Genomic DNA, 26,972 nt, shown 5'->3' with positions numbered 1-26,972 from the left:
ATCCAAACTATATAGCTCAGGTGGAAGTACCCATGTATTTTCAGCAGGCTTATTTCCATTTAAATCTAAGTAAAATGTTAAAGAATTATGTACTACTATAACTGGTTATATTGGACTGCTTAAGTTTATTATCAGTTTAACACTTCAAGTTTGTTCACTGACAGCATTCTAAAAATGAATTTACTTTAAGAATTGAAGTACTAAGCTTCAAGTGTTTAATTTTTCACACTGCTATGTGAACAGGTTACATCTGTTCTCACATTAAAAGCAATAAAAGACATTCTGTTTACCCACGTTGACACCTTGCACAGTGCTGCCATTAGCATCTTATTTGGTGTTTTATTTGAAGTTCTAATTGATTGAAAGAATCCTAAAGGTGACATCCCTCAAAGAAATATTACCTGTCTTCTCTCTCATTATATTCAAAGGCTCATTATTTTCAAAGGCACTTCAAACTAGGGTCACGATTTGGCTATCTGTTTCATGAGGTGAACTGAAGGCACTGGCAAACTACCTTAAATCATACCATACATCTTGTAGACTCATCTGTTGTTCTTTCAAGAGGCTATTTAAAATTTCCAGCACAAGCCAGCTGGAGTGGCTGCTGTGCACTGCAGAGGCAGTAGCCCAACTTCAAATAACTAGGCTTGAGAGCTGTAACATGGGACTGAGCTACTGCAATTTAAAAAAAATTAATGTACCTCAACTCTACCGACATTCTGTGTTACTTTGGATAAACAATATAAAATTTCTGTGTCTCTGTTTTCATTTGTAGGCTGGACATTCATCTTCTCATAGAAACATCAGATCAGTAAATTTTTGAATGACGGAGACAAGCAGTATCTTTTCATTGATGAACACCACAAATTCCACATCTACAAATCAGCAGCTTGATCAGCTCCTGAGGTTAAACAGCTAAGACTTCAGGCGTATCCTAATACTGAAAAGAGGAACATTCTTTCAAGAGTTTCCCCTACCTGAAATTCAGTAGCTATTTCAGATTTTGGAAAACATTGTTGGGTGGTTTGCATGTTTGCTTGTTTGTCAAATTAAGAAACAATATTTATAACAATATTTATATTACTCCAAATGATAGCAATTAAAAATATTATCTCTGCAGGCCACACAATATACTTAATGGAAATGCTATCTATGGTTATAACTTCGTTCGGGGCACCTGGTATCTCAATGTTTGCTCAAAGTAATCAGCTTTTGCACATGCAACATTCTAATGTGTATAGTGTCAGGCTTTTAAAATTGCTTCTAAAAATACATCTGATCAGCATGTAATGCAACAAACTACAATACTTTATAGCATATGGCTTGCAAAGCAGCGAAGTAAAGGATATGCCTAGATCTCAGCTGTGGCATGCCACCTACTCTGCTCCATAACATTTATATAAACATATGGCTCATCCTAGGTGGTAAGCCACCAGTAAAGCCCAGGTGTGTTTTCTCTCACTTGAATTCATGACCCCTACAACAGAAAGCTGCAGTCAGCTCTTTCGGTTGCATACTCAATGTCAATTCTGTTGTATACGTTTACTTAATCTCTTCTACAAGAACTAAATGGAAATTCTGCATTATACCCACGCAAGACGAAACAGCTACACTGAGTATTGTTGAAATGTATTCCCCTCTGGAGAACACGGCCTGATTAAAGCTCACTGATAATGATGAAACCCATGTAACTAGGATGATGCATTTTTAAAGGACAAACTTAACGAGTTTCACCAACGGCAGATGGGTTCCCTAACTTCCTGTGAGACAGTATGGAATCAAAGTCTCATTTATTCTGGCTTGTTACTCATAGAGGTTACCCTGAACATTTCAGCTTATATGTATTTCCCAGTCTTTGCACTTCTATAGTACTTACTTCAGAACTTTTCAGTATGGAAACCATATCCTCCCAATTAGCACAGTCTCTCTCACTTGCTTTTCACCTGGCTAGAACCTCTCCATTGAAAGCAGTCATCAGAGTTTAGTATGTTCTGTTCCCCAAAGGATCAGAAACTGACAGAAAGCATATTTCAAACACTGCCAATTCATTACACGACCAAAGGTACACTCTACCACATCTCACAAACAAATCAAGTCAAATACAAGTACTGCTATAGCAGCTTGTAAGTTTAATACGTAACTGTCAAATCAGAAGAAGACGCACATCTACAGTTTAAAAACAAAATAGAAAAGCAAAGAACAGCTAATAAGAAATTAAAGACCTCGTGAGACCTGGACAGGCTGGAGAGTTGTGTGGAGAAGAAGCTAATGGGGGGCAAGTATAGAAATAACTGCATGCATCACTACAGCTCAGAGGCTGACCTGATAGAGAGAATCTCTGTGGAAAAGAACCTGGGTGTCCTGGTGGACAGCAGATGGCCATGAGCCAGAAGTGTGCCCCTGTGGCCAAGAAAACCAATGGTATCCTGGAGAGCACTAAGAAGAGCATGGCCAGCAGGTCAAGGGAGGTGATCCTCCCCCTCTACTCTGCCCTGGTGAGGCCACAGCTGGAGTACTGTGACCAGTTCTGGGCTCCCCAGTACAAGAAAGGCAGGGAACTTCTAAAGAGATTCCAGCAGTGGCCCACAAAGATTACTAGGGCTATGGAGAATCTCCTTACAAGGAAAGGCTGAGGGACCTGGGAGTGTTCAGCCTGGAGAACACTGAGAGGGAATCTTGCCAATGCTTATAAACATCTAATGGACGGGAGTCAAGTGGATGGGGCCAGTAGTTTTTCCACTACTAACACACAAATAAAGGAGATAAATGACCTTGTTTATGTAAACGTAACTAGTCACAGCCTTGACAAATTCAGATGGCAATCATGAAAGTCAAATTTTGAGCAAGCATGAGCTAACTACCTTAGGCAAAGTATATCTCAAGCATTATTCATCTTTTATGTAAAAATATAACTCGACCTATGTTTATCACAACTAAATCATTTAAAAAAAAAAAAAAAAAATTCCCAACAGGAATCTGAGATAGAGTATCAACTCAGACAGTGAGACTTCACTACAATAATGATTTGAAGAATGCCTTATTCAAAGAGCGAGCTCAAAGGTTCATTTTCTTTTACCTTCAATTTCTTTGTTTTCTTGTTGTCTTAATTTTTCCAGTCCTTTCCGTTGTCCCTCTCTACTCCACCTTCACAAGGCCCCATCTGTAAGACTGCACCCACGTCTGGGGCACCCAGGGGCACAGGAAGGATGTGGAGCTGCTGGAATGGGTCCAGAGGAGGGCCATGAGGGTGATCAGTGGGCTGGAGCATCTCTTCTATGAAGAAAAGTTGAGGGAACTGTGCTAGTTCAGCCTGGAGAAGAAAAGGCTCCAGGGAGACTTCGTCACGGCCTTCCAATACTTAAAAAGAGCTTAAAACCAGGAGACCGACTTCTTACATGGCCTGGCAGTGACAGGACAAGGGAGAATGGTTTTAAACTAAGAGGAAAATTACATTAGATGCTGGGGGAAATTTTTCATTCAGGATGGTGAGGTGCTGGAACAGACTGCCCAGAGAAGTTGTGGATGCCCCATCTCTAAAGGTGGTCAAGGCCAGGTCCCATCCAACCTTTAGAGATGGGGCAACTTCATCCAGTGGATGGCAGCCCTGCCTACAGAAGGGTGCTGGAACAAGATTATCTTCAAGGTCCCTTCCAATCCAAGCCATTCTAAGATTCTATGACCTGACCATGTGCCCAGTCAAAACAAAACAAACAAACAAAAAGCACCCCGCATACCAGTTTTTATACAAAGTCACAGACAGTAAAAATGAGAAAGCTCTGAAAATCTAGTCTAAACCATCTTCCTTCCAGGACAGCACCATGTATTTTACCCACAGGCACCACGTGCTGCATGCTTTCCCTGATCATTAATGAGTCCAGTGCCCATTATGGCAGCTAAGTCCAAACAATGAAAGCTGCAACATTAAGTGACAAAAGCACGAGTGGCACTTTTGTCACCAGCATACAGAAATGACAAGGGGTCAGTTTTCAAGAGTACATTCCTTGCTGAGGGTTTCTGAATAACACATTAACTTTCTGACTTCAGGTAAGCTATCCCAATTTCTGCTTGGTACACCTGTGCAAATAGTCTCAGAGTTTCCAACCACTACAAAAGACAAAAGCAGTCTTTTAAGCAATGAATTATTATTAACTGATGTTAAGTTGCAGTTGCAGCATCTGCATCAGCTTTTGCAAGAAGAATGAAAACGAATAATGCCTCTGAAACCTAAAGGTAAAGGCAAGAAAAAACTACACAATCATTGGAAAAATGTAATTTGTATGGTTAAATAATTCCATCGCACATTTCCTATTGTTCTCTCATGCTCAACCACAGAAGGTGTCCCTTTTTCTGTACTTCAGCTAGAAAGAGTGCTGTTTCATTGTTGATCAGCTACTGTTCTCAGAGGCGTTAGACTGAAAGCCTTACACACACTGCTTTCCTTTAACGTGGTATGACCTCAACAGCTTTCAGTTTGAGCACCAACATTTGCCCAGCCCAATCTCACAGACCTTTGGCCTTTCAATAGTTAAGCTCTTTGGCTACTGGCATTTTTAACTGAAATCTGAAACTCTGCAGAACACATTCTCTTTGGTAATGATATGATGCACTAGGAAGTAGTGCCTTTGCTTTTCAGTGCAGGAAAAGACTAGTCTGCGTCATCCAGCTGAGTCACACCAGTAGATTAAGTAAGGGCACCCACATCAGAGAGTGATGCGATGACAGTATAGGAAGGGAAATTTTCTAAATTTTTAAGTAAAGCAAGCAATAAACACAACAGTGAAACTAACACCTTCAAAATCATTAATTAAGATTACCTAAATCATTCTGGAGGGGACTTGTACAGAGATTAAGGAGAGATTTCCCTTTGTGTTCAAAGGCCTGAAATACTTGTTTATCACTGAAAAAAAACCACAATTCCATCTACAAATGTAATGACAGTAATGAGCCACCATTATGATTAACCATATAATCTTTACTGGAGAACTATTTTACAAGCACAGCACATTTCAGTATCACTTTAATTAAAAAAAATGGAGGCACTGTTGAGTGTTTTAGCTGAGTGACTTCCATGAAAAATAAAAACTGAAGGTGTGCTGCAAGTAGAATTAAGATCCTAAAAAGCAAGTATTTCAGAAAAACCCACCTACCTGTGATCATATCCCTGAAGCAGGTTCATATAAGGTACTAAATGCTCAATCCAAATACTGGCAGTTCAGCCAGAAGAGAAAAATCAATCTTTTTTAATGATTCTTTGGGATGACATGGCTTGCAGCAAGTTTGGTGCTTCTTGGTACATTGCCTATGCTCCAGAAAAGAAAAAAAATGAAGATATCTAAAGGACCTATAGAAGATGAAATCATCGAGTGACAGTTCAGTGACTGGCAGTGGAGGAAAGGAAGCCCTTCATGTCCCAACTCACAGGATGCAGTGCATGACATCTTTTACAAAATCACAGCAAGCTGCAGATCGCTGTGGAGCAAGATAAAGACAAAAAGAGGGCAGTAGGTCAGACTCAATTTATGTGGAAGAAGAAAAGCAGCCAACCTGTTGAGTAACGTAAATGCTACGCTCCCTGACAAGATTTTTATTTATATTAGTTGAAATTTGCAATAAGCCTATGAAAACTGGAAACTAGGGAAAAGTGGAACAATGAATAGTCTTGAATAAGCTTTTCAATCAAGTTTTTCCAAAGTTTAAAGACTGCATACCCTTCGATCCAAAGAAAATATGACAATAGTAAGGAATCTGTATCAAAAGCTACCTCGCAAGGACTCGGGATAGCACACTTACATATAGAAAACCCCAGCAGTACATAGACTGAGAAAGCTAACACCCACGAAGCTACATTATGCTCAGACCAAAAGCCAAAAACATCAACTGGCCAAAATGCCATTAGTGTGTACACAGCTGCACTGCAGCAGTTCCACGGATCGTATCCTTGGCCACGCACACAATTTTTTTTCCAATGCCAAGATGTTAGCATGTGATCTTGGAGCTACAAGTATATAACCTTAGCGTGAAATATATTGAGAGAAATTCCTGTCAGAGCTATTCAGTCAAATCAGATTTCTAGGAAGACCAAATACAAAAGAAAGCTATGGACGTGTCTGTTTGCTGTTAAAAAAAAATACCAGCTGACAATTGAAAATAAGCTAGCAGATGAACAGAATAAACGAAGCTCGAGGCACACAATCTCTGAAGAGAACAACAATGTGATAAACAACACACTTCCAGGCAAACCAGACTCCTCAAATGTCAGAAAAGGACTGAGTAGAGACTGAACTAAGGAGGAAAAGAAGAGAAACCTCAGTGAAAATCCGTTCAAATATTCTGGAAGACAACTGCAACTAAGCTGGTTAAACCTAGAATAATTCAGTGACCGTTGGTTTAGATGGCAGATTAAAGGAATTCAACAGGTGCATCTTCTGCTCCTTTTTTACATCACCATCACAGGGTGCATTCTGACCTTTGGTCAATTCCAAAATTCACAATTGTTAAAACTGACCTTTTTTCTATCAAGTCACTTTATGACACTGTCCAGTGTTCTTTCTTGGAAGTTACACTGTAGGGCAACCATTTTACATTAAATGTACATAACGTTGCAAATAATAAGGACTTTTTCTTTGCTGTCATTTGATATTTTATTTAGAAAACCCACATACATTCTAAAATAATTAAAACAATGCAGTTTCTCCCCCTTTGACTTTTTCTTTAGGTTTAAAAGTCTACATCCTATATTTTAATTTTTGTTCACTTGAGCAGAGAAATTATCATTAAAAGTGCCTGTTACTGACATAACACGCAGGAACACGGATCTGAGACATTTAACATGTTTAATTCAAAACCAATTGCAAACAGTAGTACTAGGAGGATAAGACTTCTCTTCTTCATCTCTCTTTTCTGTTTCTGCCTTCTCTGTCTCCAGTGATCCTTGTGAAAGCTTTAAATTACCTTTTTTTTTTTTTAGAAAGAAGGAAATAGAAACTCATTTTCTTAGGACAGAATTATTACTGGTCAAGGTTTAACTCTGGGTTCAGGAAGCCTAGAAATTGGATTTTATTTAGCAGAAGAAAATAGCTTGAAATTGAGCCTCATTTTTTCTCTAACAAAAGCCTCATAATCACTACACTGTCAAGTTTTCAAGCTGATCATCATAAGGAAAGGTTGCAGAATTTTGTTTTTATTAAGTGTTCATTATCTACATGATTGAATGCACACTGAAAGCAAATATTAGTATCTTGTTTTTACAATTAGAGAGACTACAGTAGAAATTCTAGCAACTAGTCTTAAAATGAATACCAGAGATTTGTTCTGAATTACACAAAAAATAATGATAGATGCTGGAAAAAAAATATTTATATATTTAGACATTTAGACAATCTCACAACAGAAACAGCAAATTTCTGGTCTCACATTCAGTTGTATTTACGTATTTAATTTTTAGTATTTCTGTTCTTTATGAAGCAATTCTTAATTTTATTAATGTAACTCAATTGGAAGCTTATTACATAATTTCTTCTGCCCGATGTCTCAGAAATTAGTTGATTCCTGACCCTCAGGCACATGGAAACAAGAAGGAAATGACTGAATGTTCAATCATTCACAGAGAAAAGGGAACAGTAGTTCCCATCCACAATTTATTTTAGGAAAAAAAAAAAAAAAAAGAGAGAGAAATAAAAAAAGCATATGGAGCATTAGTCTAGTTCTGTGGCATTAATCATTTTCAATAAGCATATCATTGCAAAGCACTGAATTTTCAGCAGTTCCTCATTCATCAAGAGGCATTTTAGCTTTGCGGCTTCTTTCCAACCAACAGTTCCTATATTTTTAAGCTCCTAGTTATTACGCAGCTCACTGACTGATTTGCTGTTCGAGGCATTACCTGCAAATGCTAAGTGAGAATTGAAACTACTCCCATTTCATGAGCGGTTGGATGATCCTCTGAGATCATCTCCGCTCGAAAAAAAGCCTACAACACTACTCACTGTTTCCCCCACAACTGGATGCATGTAATTTCATCATGAGCAACAGCAATACAAAAAAGGCAACAAATAACAGGCAGGTTAGCAAGCCATTTAGTGAAGTAACTTCCTCACTTTCTTTCTGAGGGAGCGTAATCCAGCCGTGGAAGAAAACAACTGGAGAATTTACTTTTTATTCTGCAATCTGCTGATACAGGAACCAGCTAAGCTCTGTAACTTTCTCCTTTAAACGCACTGGTTCAGGTTAGTATCCTAATATTTACAGCAGCTTCCTACTGGGTCAGCCAAAGAATGCCATTAAACTGATCAGAGGTCCACCAAAGAAATCTATGGGAACACCAGAAATGATCTGTGGATCCTGCTGTAGCTCTTCTCCAAAAGACAGCTTGGAGAATACTAATGTTATTCTGCATGAAGTATTAATACTGTCACTGGAAATGGTCATTTTATGTATGATCTGGAATATAATGTCCCTTGACTGAAAACAATGTAATGGAGTAGTTAAGATTTAAAAAAAAAAAAAAAAAATGACCTAAGATTCTGGAGGGAATATAAGAATGGGTAAGTAAGAAAACTTGATAAGACACTCATTGTCTGTCAAACTGAGACATCTTGTTTCCTTCTTCCCTCTCATCCCAAAAGGGAATTTTTAAGATCCAAAATAGAATTTTGGGTCACAAACAGAAAAAGGAGAAAAAGGGCAAGTACTCTCTTAATCAGCCCTATTTAAAACAATGCATAGGATCAAGCACCTGAATCATGCTGAGGAGAAAGTGACTTTGATTTTCCCTTTTATATAAAACACTCTGACGTGTTTCTCTGTCCCTCCTCCCACTTATTTTCTCTAATGTCCTTCTCCCCCACCTTCAACATCCTCTGCCTTTTTTCCTTATCCCTAAGAAGTTTCTCAAGGATTGCTTTCCCTCACTTATAAGGAAGGAAACCAATGTTAGAAAAAAACAAAGTTTTCTATCAAACAGAAGTCATGTTTTTTCTCAGCAGCCCTTAGGAAAGTTATACTCATTTGCAGCTCTACTGTAATCATCCATTATGACCTTGAGTAAAAAATTCAATCCCTTTCCACTTGCCATTTTCACTGTTATGTGAAAAGATGAAAGAAAGTTCTTCATCTCTCTGCACTATATACCTCAGTTGTGAGTTTCTTGGGCCGAGGATCAGAACTTACTATACAGCTGTGCAACGTCTATAATAGTAATCTGCAATACCTCCTGGGACATCCAGACATGAATGCAATGCAATGCAGATAAATGCAGATGATGATCTGCAGTACAAATGAGTCCTTATTTACAGTTGCTGAAGAGTTCTACCATGAAAGTGTTTGCACAGTTGCTAAATGTACAGCAATCACTCTTAATACTTTCTTATGAATACAGGAGTACTTACAGGCTTTTGGAAGACTAAACAAAGTAGCCTCAAATTAGCTATCTTGTATATTAAAGCAGTCAAAGTAATTCATAAGAAGCCCGTGTAGTTCAAATCCATCAAAACTAGTGACCGATTCAGACCAATCTAAATGGAGCATCCCAAATGCTCTGAACTGACTCTCACCACCTTCAGTCCTCCCTTTGTCACTAGCATATGATACACCAGAGGAAATGAAACGACTGTGGGGATTTCAGAGAAAAACACTGAGAAAACGCAGAGAAAAATCATATTGTGAGTCTTTTATGTACGCTGACTTACAACACGTAAGTTGTAATGGTCTGATTTATACAAAGTGATTGCACATATGATTTATATCTGATTGATAACCACAAAAATCAGGATGAGCTTTGTACTCATACTGTGCTGCAAATTAACTGGCTGCAAACTGACTGCTCATTCTATGCTGCAAATTGACTGGCAGAAATTTTGCCCTTTTCTCTGCATTCCAAAGGTTTAATGTCATGATATCCAAGAGCACATGCTTTTTCAAATGTGGGCGGAAGGTAAACTAAGTCTTATAGGTAAACAATTTGAAAACAAAAGCCAAAAAAGCCTTCCATACTACGAGAAAAAAAAAAAAAAAAAGAAATAAAATGTAAATAAATCATTACATAGAATCACTTAAGTCTGAAGACAAGTCCACCTTAAAAATCAGTACATTTAAAGCCTGATGAAACACCAGCCCACAACCCAAAACAAGAGTCTGCCCTTAGAGAAACACAAGGCCTTCGTGCCTACCTAACGTTATTGCCAACAAAGGACTCGCTGATACTAAAAAGCCCTCAATGGAGCTCAAATCACTCCAATTTATGTTTTCTCCTGAAGGGAAATGTCAAGCCCCAGATTAGAATTTCACCACTGTGACAGTTAAAGTGCAGCTCCAGAAAAATGCTAACGCTACTGTTCACATTCGAGATGAAGTCAGACTTCATAAAACAATTTCTTACATCAAACATTTCTCTTCTGTTACTGCTACACGTGGTAGAACACAGCAAAGCAAATAGAGGAGTGTTCTTAAAATAGCCATGCATTTTTTTCTCCCAGAAGTAGTATCAAGCCTGTAAGACATACATGGATTAAACTAGGCAGCATGAGCATCCGAAACAGGCTCTGGGGTTTTTAATGCCACCGTAATGCACTGCCAGAAGGTAACACTAATAAGAACTGCAGAAGAGCATGGGAAAAACTGCACCCAGTTTCCCTGAAGGACACATCACAGTATAGCAAAGTCTTTTGTCAGGAAAGTGTATGAAGTTTTTCTTGATGGCTCAGCAACTTCTCATTTTAGCAGATTTTATTCGGAAATTAACAAAGTTGCTGTTGTGGGAGTACGAAGATTGCTAATAAAGATGTTAAATAGAAGCCCTGGGGGACACCACTCATGACTGGCTGCCAACTGGATATAACTCCACTGACCACAACTCTTTGGGCCCGGCCATACAGCCAGCGTTTCATCCAGCAGAGTGTATGCCCATCCAAACCGTGGGCAGCCAGCTTCTCCATGAGGATGCTGTGGGGGACAGTGTCAAAGGCTTTACTGAAGTCCAGGTAGACCACATCTACAGCCTTACCCTCATCCACTAAGTGGGTCACCTTGTCACAGAATGAAATCAGGTTTGTCAAACAGGATCTACCGTTTGTAAACCCAGGCTGACTGGGCACGATCCCCTGGTTGACCTTTAATTGGTCCTGAGATCATCCATTCCGTAACCTTCCCTTGGCACCGAGGTGAGACTGATAGGTCTGTAACTACCAGCATCATCTCTCCAGCCCTTTTTGAAGATGGGCATCACATTTGCCAGTCTCCAGTCCACCAGGACATTCCTGGGTAGCCAGGACTGTTGAAGAATGATGGAGGGTGCTTGGCAACCACATCTGCCAACTCCCTCAGCACTCTAGGGTGCAATTCATCTGCCCCCATGGACTTATGAGCATCCAGCTTTGGGAGCAGGTCAAAAACCATCTCATTGTGGATTATGCAGGGCCAATTCTGCTCCCCATCCCTGTCTACCAGCACAAGGGGCTGTGTTCCCAGAGAGTAATAAGTCTTACTAATAAAGACTGAGGCAAAGAAGGCATTAAGTATCCCAGCCTTATCCTGATCCTTGGTCACCATGTTGCCCTCGGCATCCAACAAGGGATGGAGATTCTCCCTAGCCCTCCTCTTGCTGTTGATGTATTTATAGAAATATTTATTGTTGTCCTTTACCTTAGTGGCCAAGTTCAGTTCTAGCTGGGCTTTGGCTTTTCTAATTTTCTCCCTGCACAGCTTCACCACGTACTTGTAATTGTCAGAAGAGGCTTGTCCACTCTTCCAAAGACCATAAACTTTCCTTTTGCTCTTGAGTCCAGCCAGAGGTCTGTTCAGCCAGTCCAGCCTCCTCGCCCCTCGTCTCGTCTTCCATGACTTGAGGATGGTCAGCTCCTGCACCTTTAGAATAACTTCCTTAAAGTATTCCCAGCCTTCCTGGGCTCCCACACCCCCCAAAACTACCTCGCAAGGGAACCTCTCAACCATGGTCCTAAAGAGATTAAAGTCTGCCCTCCACAAGTCCAAGCTGGCAGTTCTGCTGAGTCCCCTCCATGGTTCAACAAGGATAAAGAAATCTAGCATAACATGCCCCAGACGGCCTCCAACCTTTACATTTCCCACAAGACCTTCTCTGTTAACAAACAGCAGGTCCAGGATTTTGCTTCCCCTTGTTGGCTCCTTCACCAGCTGTGTCAGGAAGTTATCTCTCACACACTCTAGGAAAACCTCCAAGATTGTTCCCTATCTGTTGCATTATAAACCCAGATGATGTCTGGGAAGTTGAAGTTCCCCACAAGAACAAGGGGTAGAGACCTTGAGACCTCACCCAATGTATACTACATCCAGTCACATGAATTATTTGATCATCTACACATCACCTTCCTTTTTAATACACATTTTTTACATGCCATGGAAAAGTAATTCCACAAATATTTTAGAACTGTTTAACTTAATCTTACACTTCTACAAATAACTTCCAGTTTACAGGACTCTAAACATGGAAGATTAAGAGATGACATCTCTCTTCTGTCGCCTCATACAATACGTGACAGTTTGAGGAAAAAAAAGAAAAATCATAAATACACATTGCTACTTTAAGAACCAGCCACTTGCAACCACAGTGAGGAGCAAGGCCACACAGGGACTGAAGAGCTGTTTTCCAATGTTACAAGCTGACTTTTAGACAATTTGATTTTCTCTTTTTGAAGAGGAACTACAGTTTATAATGAATTACAACTAAACGTAACTAAAATTAACCATTTCTCCAAAGTGTTGAGAAATGCAACGTAAGAATGAATGCACAATAAGAACAGAGTTAACTGGACGAGCAAAGCAGTCCTTAAATAATCCCATGAAAGCAGGACTTCTTACTCAGCCTCTATCACAGCTGCAGCTATTGGCAGCAGTTCATCTGCCTGGCCTCGAGGCAATTTGGAGAAACACTGAAGAGAAAGGTCACTACACACAACGAGAAAGGAAACAGGCAAGGAAGAGAAACACCAAGGAAAGGACAAGGAAGAGACACTGACTGTCCCTTCAGAAACTACTTTATGCATGGGAAGGAAACCCACGTGCACCAAACAGAAGGTCTGGTAGCACACACTGATACCCATCTGTTTCATCACAGGATTAGGGTTACAGCCTCTACCCATCATCAGCATCAGTAATTCAAAAACATCTCAATCCAGCCACGCGTGAACATTCTGTATCTGAAGACTCTTAATTTAAAACTCAAAGTTTTCCATGTATTTGGGTTTTCATAATGACATAGGCCAACTAAAATGGGATAAACTGCTTCCAAATGCACAGGCAAGGCTAGGACAAGTCCTGCGAATCACAGCAATGCTGAGCTTTGCAATTCCAAATAACTGTTGCTGGTGTGCTGAGTATCCTGGGCCTTCAGGATTCAGCCCTACAATAGCTGTGAGGGTGAGTTAGATCAACTGAAGAGCAACTTTGAAGTAAAATCCTTTAAGCCTATTCCTGCAGGCCGCATAAGATTTTGTCATCACTGCTATTTCACTGCCCGTAAAAAGGTACAGACACAACACAACAAGGCTGTTATATTGATCTTTGTCTTGATGCTCTCATTTGTTATTTAACAGCATACCACTACAGCTATTCACACCAATTTTCTAACTTCGAGGTTTAAAATGTTCATTTTTCATGCTCTGTATGAATAATCCAGATCTTTACAAGGCTACTTGTTTGTCAGCTTTCCTTTGAAGTTTTGCTTCCTGTTTCTAGCAGGAAAAATCAGCATATGAGACAGCGTTTATTACGTGCCTCTGAAGAGTGGTAAGAACATGTTTTCTTTGTACACGTTACCCTAAAAAGAACTTCCATTCTTTGCCATGGTAATCCAGGAAAAAAAAAAAAAAAAAGGAAAAAAAGAAATCTGAGTACTTTATTGCCATCGCGGAATTTCCCCTTCATAGAAACGGAGCAGGATGGGGGCTAACCGTTTCCTACATAAAGATTACAAAGAGATTGGCAAGGCAATATTATTTTATCTGGCTACCAAAAGTAAAACATCATTTCTAAAAACAGTCCAATTTTTTGTTTTCCTGCCAACTCTTTCAGCAAATATTTTGGATGAAACAAATTTTGCCTGATGGATCACAAGATGCACATAGAGTAGACGCTCACCATGCTGTAACGTGATGGAAAGTACAGCAATAATAGTGGGATGGCAAAGTCCTGGACTGCAGAAAACGTGAGCAAGCCCAAACACAGCAGCCGTGAATGCAGAAATGAAGCAAGCAAATCTTCTTCCCTTTGGAAGACCTCAGGTAGGCAGGGATCTCCAGCAAGAGATACCCTCACTTCCAATGCCAACCCTAAATGAGGTCTGGGAAGGGGTGGATCCTGGCTCCATCCCTTCTATCAGAAACATGCACTGCTTGCACCTGAGCTCCCATGGATTGCCTCTGCCTTCCCACCAGGTGTTCAGTCACTTCTTCAGGCTGTGACCTAGCATTTCCACTACAACGATCCTTCACAGAAAACACTTTGTCAGCAATATTGTAATCTTTAAATCCAATGCCTATTAACGTAAGCGTCCATGAATGCAACTGCCACAGAAGCCAAATTAAATTTCTATTCACATAGCACTGTTCACACAGAACATGCATAAAACCCTCCAGTTTAAAGTCTCTACCCTGTATTTAATCTAGAAACAGTGATGCCACCAGAGCATTGGGAAAACAAATACCACATTGCTCGTGGTCAACGCAGCTCAAAACGAAGTGTTAACTTTTCCTGCCTACAGTATACAGCATAGAATACCAATTATAACTCCAGGATAGTAATGAACTCATTCAAAAAAAATACACTGCAGTCCTTCCCGAAAGTGGTGAAAAGACTTCTTTTACAGTTCCTGTATCAGGATGAAAAGCACAGATCTACCAGAACAAGATAAAATTAAGAACTTCACTCTAACGAGAAATATTGATACCTCCAGGAGCAAGAAACATGATCATATAACTGCTTACTTCTCTTCACACACTTTCAAAATACCCTTCCAACCCTGGCCTACACTGTATTCCGTACAGAGAAGGCAAAATCAGCTCCTCTTTCACAGAATCACAGAATCAACACGAAGGTTGGAAAAGACCTACAAGATCATGCAGTCCAACCATCCACCCATCACCAATAGCTCTCACTAAACCATATCCCTCAACACAAAATCCCACCAGTTTCCAGAGTCTCCCGCATCTTCCTGTACCATTGGGCTATTCTACCAGAAAGGTGGGACACCTGCACAGCACCCAGAGCACCACACAGACTGAGAGTTTAAACACACTACAGCTGAGAAAGTACGGTGGCCATAAATGCTACCTCCTCTCTGACAGACGTGTGTTCAGTCATCCAGGATTGGAGAGGAATTTAGTTTAGTTGACAGCTTCAGTTTGAAGCTACACAAACAGCAGCTTTCTCTGTATTCAGGCTGATTTAGGCTCTTTTCCAGTAGGCATTAACTGTTGCTAATTTCATTGCTAGGCATCTCATCCTCCCCACTCCCTGTAACATGGGTGCCTCCAGCCTTGTTTCATTGCAGGATGCCTGAAAGTTCCCCACTCATACATGTGACAGTGTCACCCATCACTGAAACCAAGCGCCTCTGGGGACTGCATATGCCTACTTCATGGAAGAGAACTGAAGAAGTACTTGCCTGCAAGGTTGTACAGCTTCTCCTCTGGTCTGCTACACACATTTAGAGATCTGCTTTGGAACAAGATGAGATATCTTGTTCTCCGTTACAAAAAACAATCAGAAAGAAAAAAACTATTAAAAGTCTTTCGCTACTGTCACTGTATGCCAAACTGACATATTTTTAATAAAAATCAGTCCCTGAGCAAACAGTTCATTAATTGGAACCTGGAAAATAGAAGAAAATTCTGACGAGTTGGCGTGTGGTTCCTGAACATATAATCTTGGTATACTTAGCTGGAAGAAAGGAAAAGCCTGAGTGTATGCATAAATGTGTAAATATATGTTTTTGTTGGTTTTTTTTCTAATAGTAAAGAAGGAAAAAAAAAATAATCAGAAGTAAACACATATAAACTGCAGTACACAGAACTAGGCACATAGCTAGTAAGCAACCTGTAGCAATATGACAAGTTTAACCATGTTCCTGCAAACATTGCTTGCTTCCACAGAAGCAAGTGACATGCAGTAAATAAGACACAGCTTTAAAGGCAAAAATCTCTTGCTACAGAGCCACCAGTGTGTCTGAACTGAGTAGCTAGCAGAATTACTTCCACAGTCTTTTTAATAGCCCAGTACCACTAACACTAGTTATGGAGAGCTGTCTGAAGCACTATGAGAACAAAATAAAAAACCTTCAGAATTAGGTCGATGTTGAAATATTTCACCTACATGAACAGAGAGAAATGCACAAAGTGACCTATTTTTTTCCTCTAATACATCTGTAATTTTAAGGCAATTGCAATGTAGTTTGGGAAATGGCCTCTAAATGCTGCAACATCCACATCTCAAGGAGTCATGTAATAACAAAATACTGCAGAATCACAGAAACAAACAGAATGGCTCGGGTTGAAAGAGACCTCAAGGATCGTCAAGCTCCAACCCCCCTTCCACATGCAGGGCCACCACCCTCCACATTTAATACCAGCCCAGGCTGCCCAGGGCCCATCCAACTTGGCCTTGAACACCTCCAGGGATGGACGGGGCATCCACAGCCTCTCTGGGCAGCTGTTCCAGCACCTCACCACTCCCACAGCAAAGAACTTCCCCCTGACATCCAACCTCAATCTTCCCTCCCTCAACTTCAAACCATTTCCCCTTGTCCTGCAGTTATCTCCCCTTTCAAAGAGCTGACTCCCCTCCTGTTTGTAGGCTCCCTTTAGGTACTAAAGGCTGCACTGAGGTCACCCCACAGCCTTCTTTTCTCCAGGCTGAACAAGCCCAGCTCCCTCAGCCTGTCTTCATAGGGAGGTGCTCCAGTCCCCTGATCATCTTGGTGGCTCCTCTGGACCCTCTCCAACAGCTCCCTGTCTTTCTTGTACTGGGGGCTCCAGGCCTGGACACAGTGCTGCAGATGGGGCCTCACAAGAGCAGAGCAGAGAGGGACAATCACCTTCCTGTCCCTGCTGGCCACCCCTCTTCTGATGGAGCCCAGGATACCATCTGCCTTCAGAGCTGCAAGCGCACACTGCTGGCTCATGTTAAGCTTTTCATCCACCAGGACCCCCCCAGGTCCTTCTCTACAGGGCTGCTCTCAAGGACTGCTCCTTCCAATCTGCATGGATGCTTGGGATTCCTCTGGCCCAAGTGCCAAAGCACATTCCTGTATAATATAAAGCCAGAAAGATGGGCACAGAAAACCACAACTCTGTGCACCAGAAAATGGAAACTAAGGCTAGCAGTCACAACACTTGTTGAACTAATGTATTGATGAGCCCATAAAGATCCAGAAACAACTCTGTACAGAAAACAAAAATCCTACAATGAAGCAAGCCACTGTTAGCATTTCTAGGACAAAACCGGAAGGAAAAGCAGATGTGTAATGACAATGAGGCACTTCAACATAGTGGCGTATAGTGGAAGTCTGTATTTATTTGGAATGACTAAGTCATGATTTAATATAAGCCACACTTTCAACTACAAACACCAACTAATTACAACAGTACTAAGCAGTCTACAAAACCATCAGAGTTTCTGAAAGTTGTTTGGGTGTTTATGAACATATTGTTTCCTCATGAGATCAAGGAAATGATTCAGATTGCCAAGTACATGTACCATGCACTGAAGTATCCTCATAGATTGCCAGATATGCCACAGGACTATCTATCTAGTTCTTACGTGTAATGAAATTATATAACAGTGTTTCCAGGTGTTCATTTATAATGGCTTGAAATGCTTTAAGCTGTATCTGTATGTATGTATCTGGCTAATCAACACTTGTCGACGGAGCAATTATTTAAACCAGCATATACATAAAAACAGAATTTTTCTGAGTTTTGTTTTCCTTTGTGCTTGATCATAATAAGAACAGAGAGCAAGAAATCGTCCTCATGCTTTCAAAATCCAGAAGTTACTTTTACCCCTTTCTGCATAAGGACAGAAGTGAAATTATTAAGTTTTTTTTTTTTCTTTTTTTTCCTGCACTAGAAAAATAATAGAAGCAGGAAAAAGGCAGAAAAGTAAAAAAAAAAAAACAACAACAGAGACTATGCCAAACTAAAACAGCCTGGCATTCAGCTACATGAAAGGCAAAGAGTGAAATTCAGGCCCTGCTACGGATAGGATATGAAAAAAAGGGTTAAATCCAAGGCAGTTCTCCTTGCCACCAACTGTGATTCTGTTGTGGATCAAGGCTGCTCCTGCTACAAGTGACACTGCTGTAACTTATGTAAGTAGGAGCTTGGGGTACACACTAGCTAAGCAAATTGCTTACCCTGTTTTTCAGATACAGCCAGGACACACTCTTTGATAGCACGTCTGCACAAGGCACAACCGTGCAGGAAAGGTTTGCTGCCTGCAGGTCCCCACATCCATGCCAAGAACCCCTGGGAAGCTGTACTAGCAAAGTGGTTTCGAATTTGCTACACTCATATGAGCAAAAAAAAAAAAAAAAAAAAAAAAAAAAAAAAAAAACCAATCAAGAACAAAGATTAGCATTATGGCTTGGAAACCATTTTATCAGAAATAACTCTTAACTAGTACCACACCAAGAGCACTGAGTGGAAGCAGACTCTTAACATCCTTGATTTCTAATAGAGGAACCATTCATTGGGTTGAGCTCAAGGCACAGTTGCTGGCATGACCTCTGAAAGCAGCCTCCCCTGCATGAATGATGAGGAAAGCTCCACATCACCTATTGCTGTTTAGATTATCTGTCACACTGAGTGCTTATGGTGTTCTGTCACTTGCCATTTTCTAAGCATGTAAAAGAAAATCAAGCTCACACGACTTGCGGGAAGCAGAGGCATCTTTCCCACTCCAAATGATGTTTTGAACTTGTAAAAGCACACACTTAAACTGTGAACAAATTACAGCCTTAACCAACGCGGCATCAAATCAAATGCATCATTAAGTATCTGGAATAGAACTTGTTATGCTATCCCACCTCTAGTCAGTTCAAGCATGTGCTCACTTACCAACGTGGTACCTATTACAAAACAAGCCAATGCCTCTTACTGAGCTCAGATGCTCGGTTGTGTATGTATTTAGGATTCAGGGCCAACGTGAGCACTGCACGGAGTTGTATCTCATCCTTTCCTTATTCATCGAAGAAGTCATTCTGCAAAAAGCTGCCCATTCCAAGCCACAAACACAAGAGTACTCTATTTCTTCATCAGCAATGAAAAATACAAGCCCATGTGCCTTCTGCAGTTAAGCAGTGAAAATAGTATTGTGACGTGCAATGGAACCCAACAAGTCATTCAGCACACACAGCCATTTAACTTAATGAATACAGATCAGAATATCCTTATCTGATATGAAATAAAAGAGGAGATTAGAGTTGAAGTAACACACTTGCTTGTGCCCGATTCTGTCACCTTTAGTTCCGCTGCTTGTAACGTTTCAACTCTGAAAAATCCCATTAACTTTTGGGACAGGTATGGGAAAAGGGAGGAGATAACAGTAGCCGAAGCTGAACCTCACCTCCTTGCAGAATAATAAGCATCTTTTTCTTATTAAAATGTTAAGTCTCTCATGAAATAGCTAACTGTAACTAAGTGTATTAAGTATAAATGAAAACAAAGTTAGGACAGAAATATTCATTCTCTATATTTGTCTCCCCAGTAGTAAAAAAAAGAAAAAAAAAGAAAGTCATCTCCCCATAAACTCCCTGATTTGAGACCTTTCTTAAAACAATAAAAATTGAGGATTGAGTAAGAAAATGAAACAACTCTTACAGAATTATTTTTCAAGACATCTGTACCACCCAGTAACTACATTAACCAAGCAGAACAAAAACAAACCAGTAAAAAAAAGCCTCCAGTACTTAAGCACAGTTACTGATTTCAGTAGGTACAACATGGGTCTGCTCAACATTTGGTTGTTTAAAGTCTGCTTTTACTCCTTAATGTTTATCTCTTTCAAAATATGCACTCACTGTGCTTATCTGATGCTTTTTCTCACTGCTTATTGTTTATCCTCAAAGAACTCACTATCGAAAGAACTTCATTATTTAAATCGAGGCCCTTTTCCAGTTTTAATAAGTTACATCTAATTTGTACTTGTAGCCAATATAGGTTTTTCAATGAACTTATTAAAGAAAAAAGTCAAGATTTCAGTATGAAACAGTAATTATACTGTACAAACCTACGTTTTTCTTATGAAAACATTCAGAAATCTGCAGTGCAAAAGGAATTAACCCTTCATCTGCAGTCTTCTAGAAGCACATCACTGTTTGCATGTTCTGATAAACGCAATGAACAGCTACTAGACTACAGAAAAATCCTCTCCATCCCAGAAATGAATGTTCCAGTGAACTCTTACATGAGAAGCCCATTCACATACACATAAATACAGTCTGATACATACAACTAAAACACACATGTATTCAGGCGTCTTTTCAGCATTATTTTCAGCCTGAGCTGGTATTCTTTGCCTTCAGCCCTAGGGATGTCAGTTCCAGAACATAGGTGTGATCTTCCAATATAAAATACTAGCAATTCATGCACTCAATTCACTTACAGGGGTGAGAACTGACTTAAAATGATAAATCTTCTTTAATAGCAAGAGCTCTGAGACAATCCTCTTCAGCAAATGGGCAGCAGAGTCCTCCTCTTTCTTTAACTTGTGTCCAAAACAAGCTATTTTTCAGTGTATGCATGAAATTACACATGTACACGCAAATACATGTACATGGAGACATACATACAGACATACACTTGTGCTTACTATGGGTTAATTCCTCCTTTTGGTTCTTATATATTAGTACACCCAGAACATATTAGAAATTTATTAATTTAAAATTACCTTTCCCTAAAGCAAATACTTCTTTGGCCAATCACAGAATCATAACAATTCAAGCATTCTTTCAATGAAGGAGCCTGGTAAATTAATTTTTACAGATTATCTTAATCTTCTATGTAACTAGAAGAATATCTGTCTGTTTAAATATGCGTTTTCAAGATCACGTGTTCCCAGTTATTATGTACTTCCCTACTAATTATCAACTGTTCAAAAAGAATGAAATCTAACAAATTTGCCTCAATTGTCAACAATATTTTAAGAACAAGAAGCCTGAAAAAGAGCTGAAGAAATCAGGTGTTGCTCCATGCACTGGCCCTAGGGTTAGTATGCATAACACACACTGGGTAGTAATGAAGTCTTTGCACGTGTAAGAGTTAAGTACATCCTCACTACACTTTGCACATTCAACTGTCCTATAAAAACTGGTGTAAATTAAAGCTTTTATTAGCATAAAAGCATGTTTACATATCAAAAAGAAATAAAAGGATGTGTAAACATAAGCATATATCGAAAAAGTTGACAGATACATTGGTTGATTTAAGAGTTTGGTTGGAATATTAAGGCTTGATTGATATGCTACTCACAAGTTGTTATTAAGTCAAATTCACTTCAATGTTTATAAAGATAAAATAGATGTTCATACTAAATTCAAAAACGCATGGTAATTTTTTATTTTAGATATACAGGCGATATCAATCACACAACAAAACTCTAAGAAATTGAGCAGCCAACCCAAAGCTTTCACAGTAGTATCACACATCTGCATGAAAATTCTCTATGAGCCAGGAGCAAGGAGACCCGGCAGGGACAGCATGGCCATGCAACAAAGACCCCGGGTTTCTTTAAGTAAAACTCTCATGAGCGGAAGAATGTTCAAGGTTTGCTATAGAGCTTGATTTTTAAGGAAGAAATGCTTCAAAAAAAAAACAGCAAAAGCAAAATAGCTCCTATTTCAAGCTACAACCTGCTTTAAAGATAACATTTTATTGCAGAAGTCCGTGTGATCTTATCCATTTTAATTACAAGAGGGCATAGAAATTTCACAAGCACTCACTGAGCCTGAGAAATGTTTTACAGTGAAAATGAAATGAGAAGGACCAGGAACATGAATGAACCGAAACAGAAGCATTTAATAAATTCCTCCTTTCTTTCAAAGTCAGTTTTAATCACTCATTGCAACTCAGTCCTCAGCAATTTAAATTCAAATAAATACATCTAAACTTGTTCCATCGTTACCACCACAGCATACATTTTTGGCTTATTCTTTAACTATCTTGCCAGCAGGGCTCTGCACACTATTCCTTTAAGGATCTATCTCTAGCATTATATTCCAAAATGGCTGGGAAAACCTTTGTAATGACTCACAAATTGCAACATGTTCGATATTCATACGTTTTCAAAGCTGCTGAAGATATAACGAAAGGGTCTAAGGTTTACGCATGAATCAGCATCCCCTTGTCACAATGTCATGGTGCAGTGATCCCTGCAGAGCTGTAAGACTTGATTTAAGACAGAAAAACAGCACTGGCTCTTGAGCCAGCAGAATGAAACATCTCAGATCATTCATACATTACCTCCAGTGCTGGAACCACTGTATGAAAACCTTGGTAGGGTTATGAAGGTTTTATAGTAGTCCACAGGAGAATTCTGTTTAGGTGACTCCAATATCCTTTCAGTCTAAAAATACATGCAGATGTAATACAACTACCCCCATTCAGTTGGATGGTTTAAGAGGAAAGGATTTCATCTTTACTAGCTTTATTCTTTTGATAGAATTAACATTTTTTTTAATGAAAATCTGATGCTGCTGATCGTCAGCACTTCTCCAGTTTGCTTAGACTCAATTACACTTAGCTTAAGGACAATAAAGCCCAGCTTTTGGACACCACCCAATTCCCCATGAATGACCTGCAGTGCTTGCTGTACCTCTGCCCCAGCTGGTACCACCCAGGGAGGTTCTGACAGAGTGAACTGCCTTGCTAACATACCTAGCTTGTCACCCTCTGAACCACCATCACTTCTCAAAGAGGGGTAAGTGCAACTGGAAGAATGTAATTACGGCCACAGCAGCCAAAGGCTCTTCTAGTTGTGCCACCAGCCTGCAGAAAGATCCATCCTTCCCTCAAAAAACATGAAACCTCCTGATGCTGCTGCCCTGCGAGGTGTCAAACTGCTATTAGATGATAGCAGTGACTCCTGATGACCCGTCAGCACAGCACTGTGACAGTCCCACAACTCAAAATGACTGCCTTATTGCATGAGGCACAGCAACGTGTCCATACAGCACCGAGAAGCAGAGCATCTGTCCTTCTCTGGGTAGCCTTCAGTGGCTGCGTGTTCTTACACGGGTGCAAACATCCCTTAGCACGAGCACTGCCCTCTCTTTTATACAAGTTTAGAACCCTGATCCAAAAGCAATCCCGGCAACACAAACTCTTTGCTCCGTAGATGAGCTAATACTACATGTCGGAAGCCTCCTTTGGATAGCTGCACGGTTCCTTTCTTTTTCCCTCGGTTATTCCCAAGCGGAGGGCAGCACGAGCTCTCCCCGAGCACGAGGGGGGCGGTGGGGTCCCGGGTGGCCGCCGGCTGCCACCTGCTGGCCGCGGGCCCGGCCTCGTGGGAGCACCGCACGGCTGAGCTCAGCGCGTTCCTTCGGGCAAGAAAGAGGGCACCGCCTCCGCCAACGTGTAAGCCTGCTGCCGCTTAGGGAAAATCGCTCGCTGGAGTGAAATAGCGAGGCGTTCTCACTGAGGTGTTCTCACTTCACGCTACCCTGCGTTTCTTTGCCCTTCTGTGTTGGCTGTGCTGGGTTTGAGGGCAGGCTCCTCACGCACTGCTCTTGAAATAACAACCGGCTAGTTTTGCAACGCGTTCAACAAGAGCTCTGAGAGAGAGAGAAAGGAGAGGAATAAAATGGAGCCTCCTTAACCGTTCGTGCACGCAGCGCTCTGAAAATTCATCAACTGCTGAATTTTGCTTCTTGTCTTCAGGACTCCTTTCCCTCCAACCACATCTTGCTTGGAAGGCAACCAAGGGAATACTGCCATGCTTTCAGCATATGGTTCACTTGACAGCCAAAACCCACAGCCGAGGTAACCTCGCTCAGCCATCAGCAGCAGCTGAGGTGCCTGAAGAGCTCATGCCTGAGCTCTGTGCTCCCCGCGATGGAAACCTTGGGGCTCAGACAGAGGACGGCCCACGTCTCCCTCCTCCCTGTAACCCTACAGCCCTTGGCTGCAGCCTGCACACAGCAGAGCCACCCACAGAAGGCGGCACAGGTCAAGAACCGAGCAGGGGTGCATGGACACACTGGGGGCTCCTTAACTTTCCTACGGACTCAATCTTTGGCACAGGCACGCATGACATGGAGGAGGCAGAACAGATCTGTCTTTAGTACTAGCAGGAAAACCTTTGCCCGTGTTTTATACATTTCAGCAATTTCACAGCACTAAAGAACACGCCAGAGCCGTCACAGTTATTCAGAATGCCACCTAGAGCACAACACCACACTATACTTTATGTCACCGAGGGTCTTAGGGTTGCACACTGCAAAGCCTCCCCACCTTTTGGACGTCAGCTCCGTGTGCTGTACCCTTACATTCCCACGTATGCTCTCGGGCTGAGCTCTCGCACCGCCTAGCCCAGCGTGTGCCGAGCCAGCATCGTAGCAGCAGAGCCGGAGGAGCGATAAAACAGGGAAACGCTCAGGCTGATAACCGACCTCCGGCTTCAGCACCCCGTACGACGGACAGGGAAACTCGCCCTGCAGCGCCCGGCAAGGAGCGAGGTCCTCGCCGCTGCTGGAAGCGGGGAAAGGCGGAGCGCCTCCGGCCCCGAGAGCGGCAGCCGCACGCCCCCCGTCCCCCTCCTCCCCTCGCCCGCCGCCCCCCGGGGCCACGCACGTGCTCCGCTCCCCGCTGCACGCGTGCGGCCGCGCCCGAGGCGGGGCCGTGGCAGAACCGCACCGCTTTCCCGCACCGCTCCGCTCCGCACCGCGCGGGGCCTCGGTACCGGGCTGCGACGCGGCGCGGTAAGATGGCTGACGGCGCTCCGGCGGGGGCGGCGGGCTCCATCTTAAGGCTCCGCCGGCGCCGGGGGGCGCACGGAGACCCGGCGCCCACCTTCACCGGGGCCGGGCGCTGCCGCAGCCGTTCGGCGCCGCGGCCCCTCCCGCCCCGGTACTCACAGGCGTTGGTGACGGCGAAGCTGTTGGCGACCTCCAGGTTGTCGATGTGGGGAGTGAGCCTGAACTCAGAGGTGGAGAACTGCACCATGCCCACCCGGAACGCGCTGTACTCCTGGTCGGCGCCCCTCGGGAACAGCCCCCCTGCAGGCAAACACACGCGTCAGGCGGAGGGGCCGGCAGGACACGGGGCGGGGGGCGCGGAGGGCGGCCGCGGGCACCTACCGATCTGTATGCTGTTGGAATGGGCCCCCCAGATCAGTCCCCACAACACGGGAGCCAGGCAGACAGAAATATGCATAATCTTTTGCATTTCCAGGAAAAAGAGAGCATCCACAAAGCCACAGAAACGGCCCTTCCTTCTTTTCTTCCTTCCTTCCTTCCTCGGATCCTCCGCGCTCCGGGCGAGGGCCGGGGGCTGCGAGCCGACCCTGGGCAGGGAGGCGAGGCGGAGGCCGGGCACCGCGAGCGGGAGACGCCGTTCCCGAGCCGCCGCCGCCGCCGCCGCCGCTCTACTCTTCGTCCCGGCTCCGGAAATAAGCGGGGGGCGGGTGGCCGCGTGCCGTCGGCGGCGGCGCCGCTGCGCTCCCACTGCTGAGCGCTCCCGGGCCGGCCCTGCCCTCACACGCGCTCCCTCCGCCGGCGGCGCGCCTGCGCGGGCAGGGAGACTCGCGGGAGCGTGCGCCCCGCAGCCCCGCCCCTCCGAGCGCGGGCACGGCGAGGGCCGGCCGCGGCCTTCAGCACCGCGGACAGCGGTTTTTTTTTTTTCCTTCTAATTGTTGCCGTTGAATTGTCCCGAGTCTCCTTTCCAGAGACGACGGAAGGTCTCAAAGCTTCAGACGCTCGGATGTCCGTACAAATGCATAACCTGAACGCACGGGAAACAGGCACTTTGAGGCCCTTTGCCTATCACTAATTTAGTTTCACTCAAGTCGTTTTGCCTGTAAATTTGGTACCAATTTCTGTCTGCGCTTCTGTCATTATCTCTTTCTCTCCTGAGAATGAGATGATCCTAATAAAGACAAGCAGTACTGCTGTGGTGGCTGGCAGAGAATGGTGTCGGAGGAAAGCTTGCATTTAGACAGCTAGGCAATTAAACGTACAGGTATTCACATTTAACACATGCTTTGATGTCTTGTTGCCAATCTCCTTTAACAGGAGCACAGTTTGAGCAGAAGCATAAGCTCCTTTCATCCAAGTCTGGGTAAGGAAGAGTCCCCTTATGCATAGCAAATGAGGTTAAAATACAGCAAAGATCATGGCTGGAATATTGTATTTTAATATTTTATAAGAAAAGGGAAAAAAAAAAAACCACACCTTTATGCCAATTCACATTCTAGCTGCATAATGAACTTAAGTATTTTTTTAAAACATAGCTAGAATGGTGCCAGCTGAAATCTACAAAACCCCCACTCTTTGAACTAATTGTCATTATAGGTATGGAAAGGATTTAAATCTCTCAGCTGTTTTTTTTTTTGTTGTTGTTTTTGTTTTTTCCTCCATTGTGTTGTATTTTAGAGACCAGCACTATTCCACATGCACATCGAGACCTTTGTCAGAAACTGCTAGAATAATTCATGGTGATATATGTTTTATCTGGTTAGGTAGTAAAATAAGATTTAATTATTTCTCCTAGACTGCATACCAATGCCAAACTGAGTCTTGATCCTGCTGCACCAGGCACTACATGGCAGGCAAACTCACCTGAGTCAAATCTGAGACCTACAGAACATCAGGTAGCAATTAGGTCATGTAAAAGTGACCACAATAGGAACTTATTTACCAATTACACCTGTTGGGGTTTTTTTTTGTTTGTTTGTTTTTGGTTTTTTTTTTTTTTTTTTTTTTTTTGCACAGCTTATCTGTGGTGAGT

The 26,972-nt window shown here is 42.2% G+C and overlaps 1 protein-coding gene across 5 annotated transcripts in view; it reads right to left on the bottom strand.

The window, feature by feature from the left end:
- The window catches only part of GRIA2 (glutamate ionotropic receptor AMPA type subunit 2), an 81,321-nt gene extending 55,557 nt beyond the window's left edge, over window positions 1-25,764 (bottom strand). For 4 of the 5 annotated variants that reach the window (XR_014882805.1, XR_014882807.1, XR_014882806.1 and 1 more), the window contains exons 1-2: window positions 25,325-25,553; window positions 25,103-25,243 (exon numbers count right to left, since the gene is read on the bottom strand). Coding sequence is in view for 2 of the 5 variants with exons in the window: in XM_085222000.1 (XP_085078126.1) it covers window positions 25,103-25,243; window positions 25,325-25,412 (229 nt within the window). In the remaining 3 variants the exon portion in view is untranslated. Of the gene's footprint in view, window positions 1-25,102; window positions 25,244-25,324 lie in introns of all 5 variants that reach the window. The other variant, XM_085222001.1, reaches the window with a different exon arrangement.
- Between the last annotated feature and the right edge of the window lie 1,208 nt (window positions 25,765-26,972).

This window comes from Meleagris gallopavo, chromosome 4 (assembly GCF_905368555.1).
Source record: "Meleagris gallopavo chromosome 4, MGAL_WU_HG_1.1, whole genome shotgun sequence".
Classification (NCBI taxonomy): domain Eukaryota; kingdom Metazoa; phylum Chordata; class Aves; order Galliformes; family Phasianidae; genus Meleagris; species Meleagris gallopavo.
Note: the sequence above shows the minus strand (reverse complement) of the source record. Positions and strands in the feature narration are given on the sequence as shown.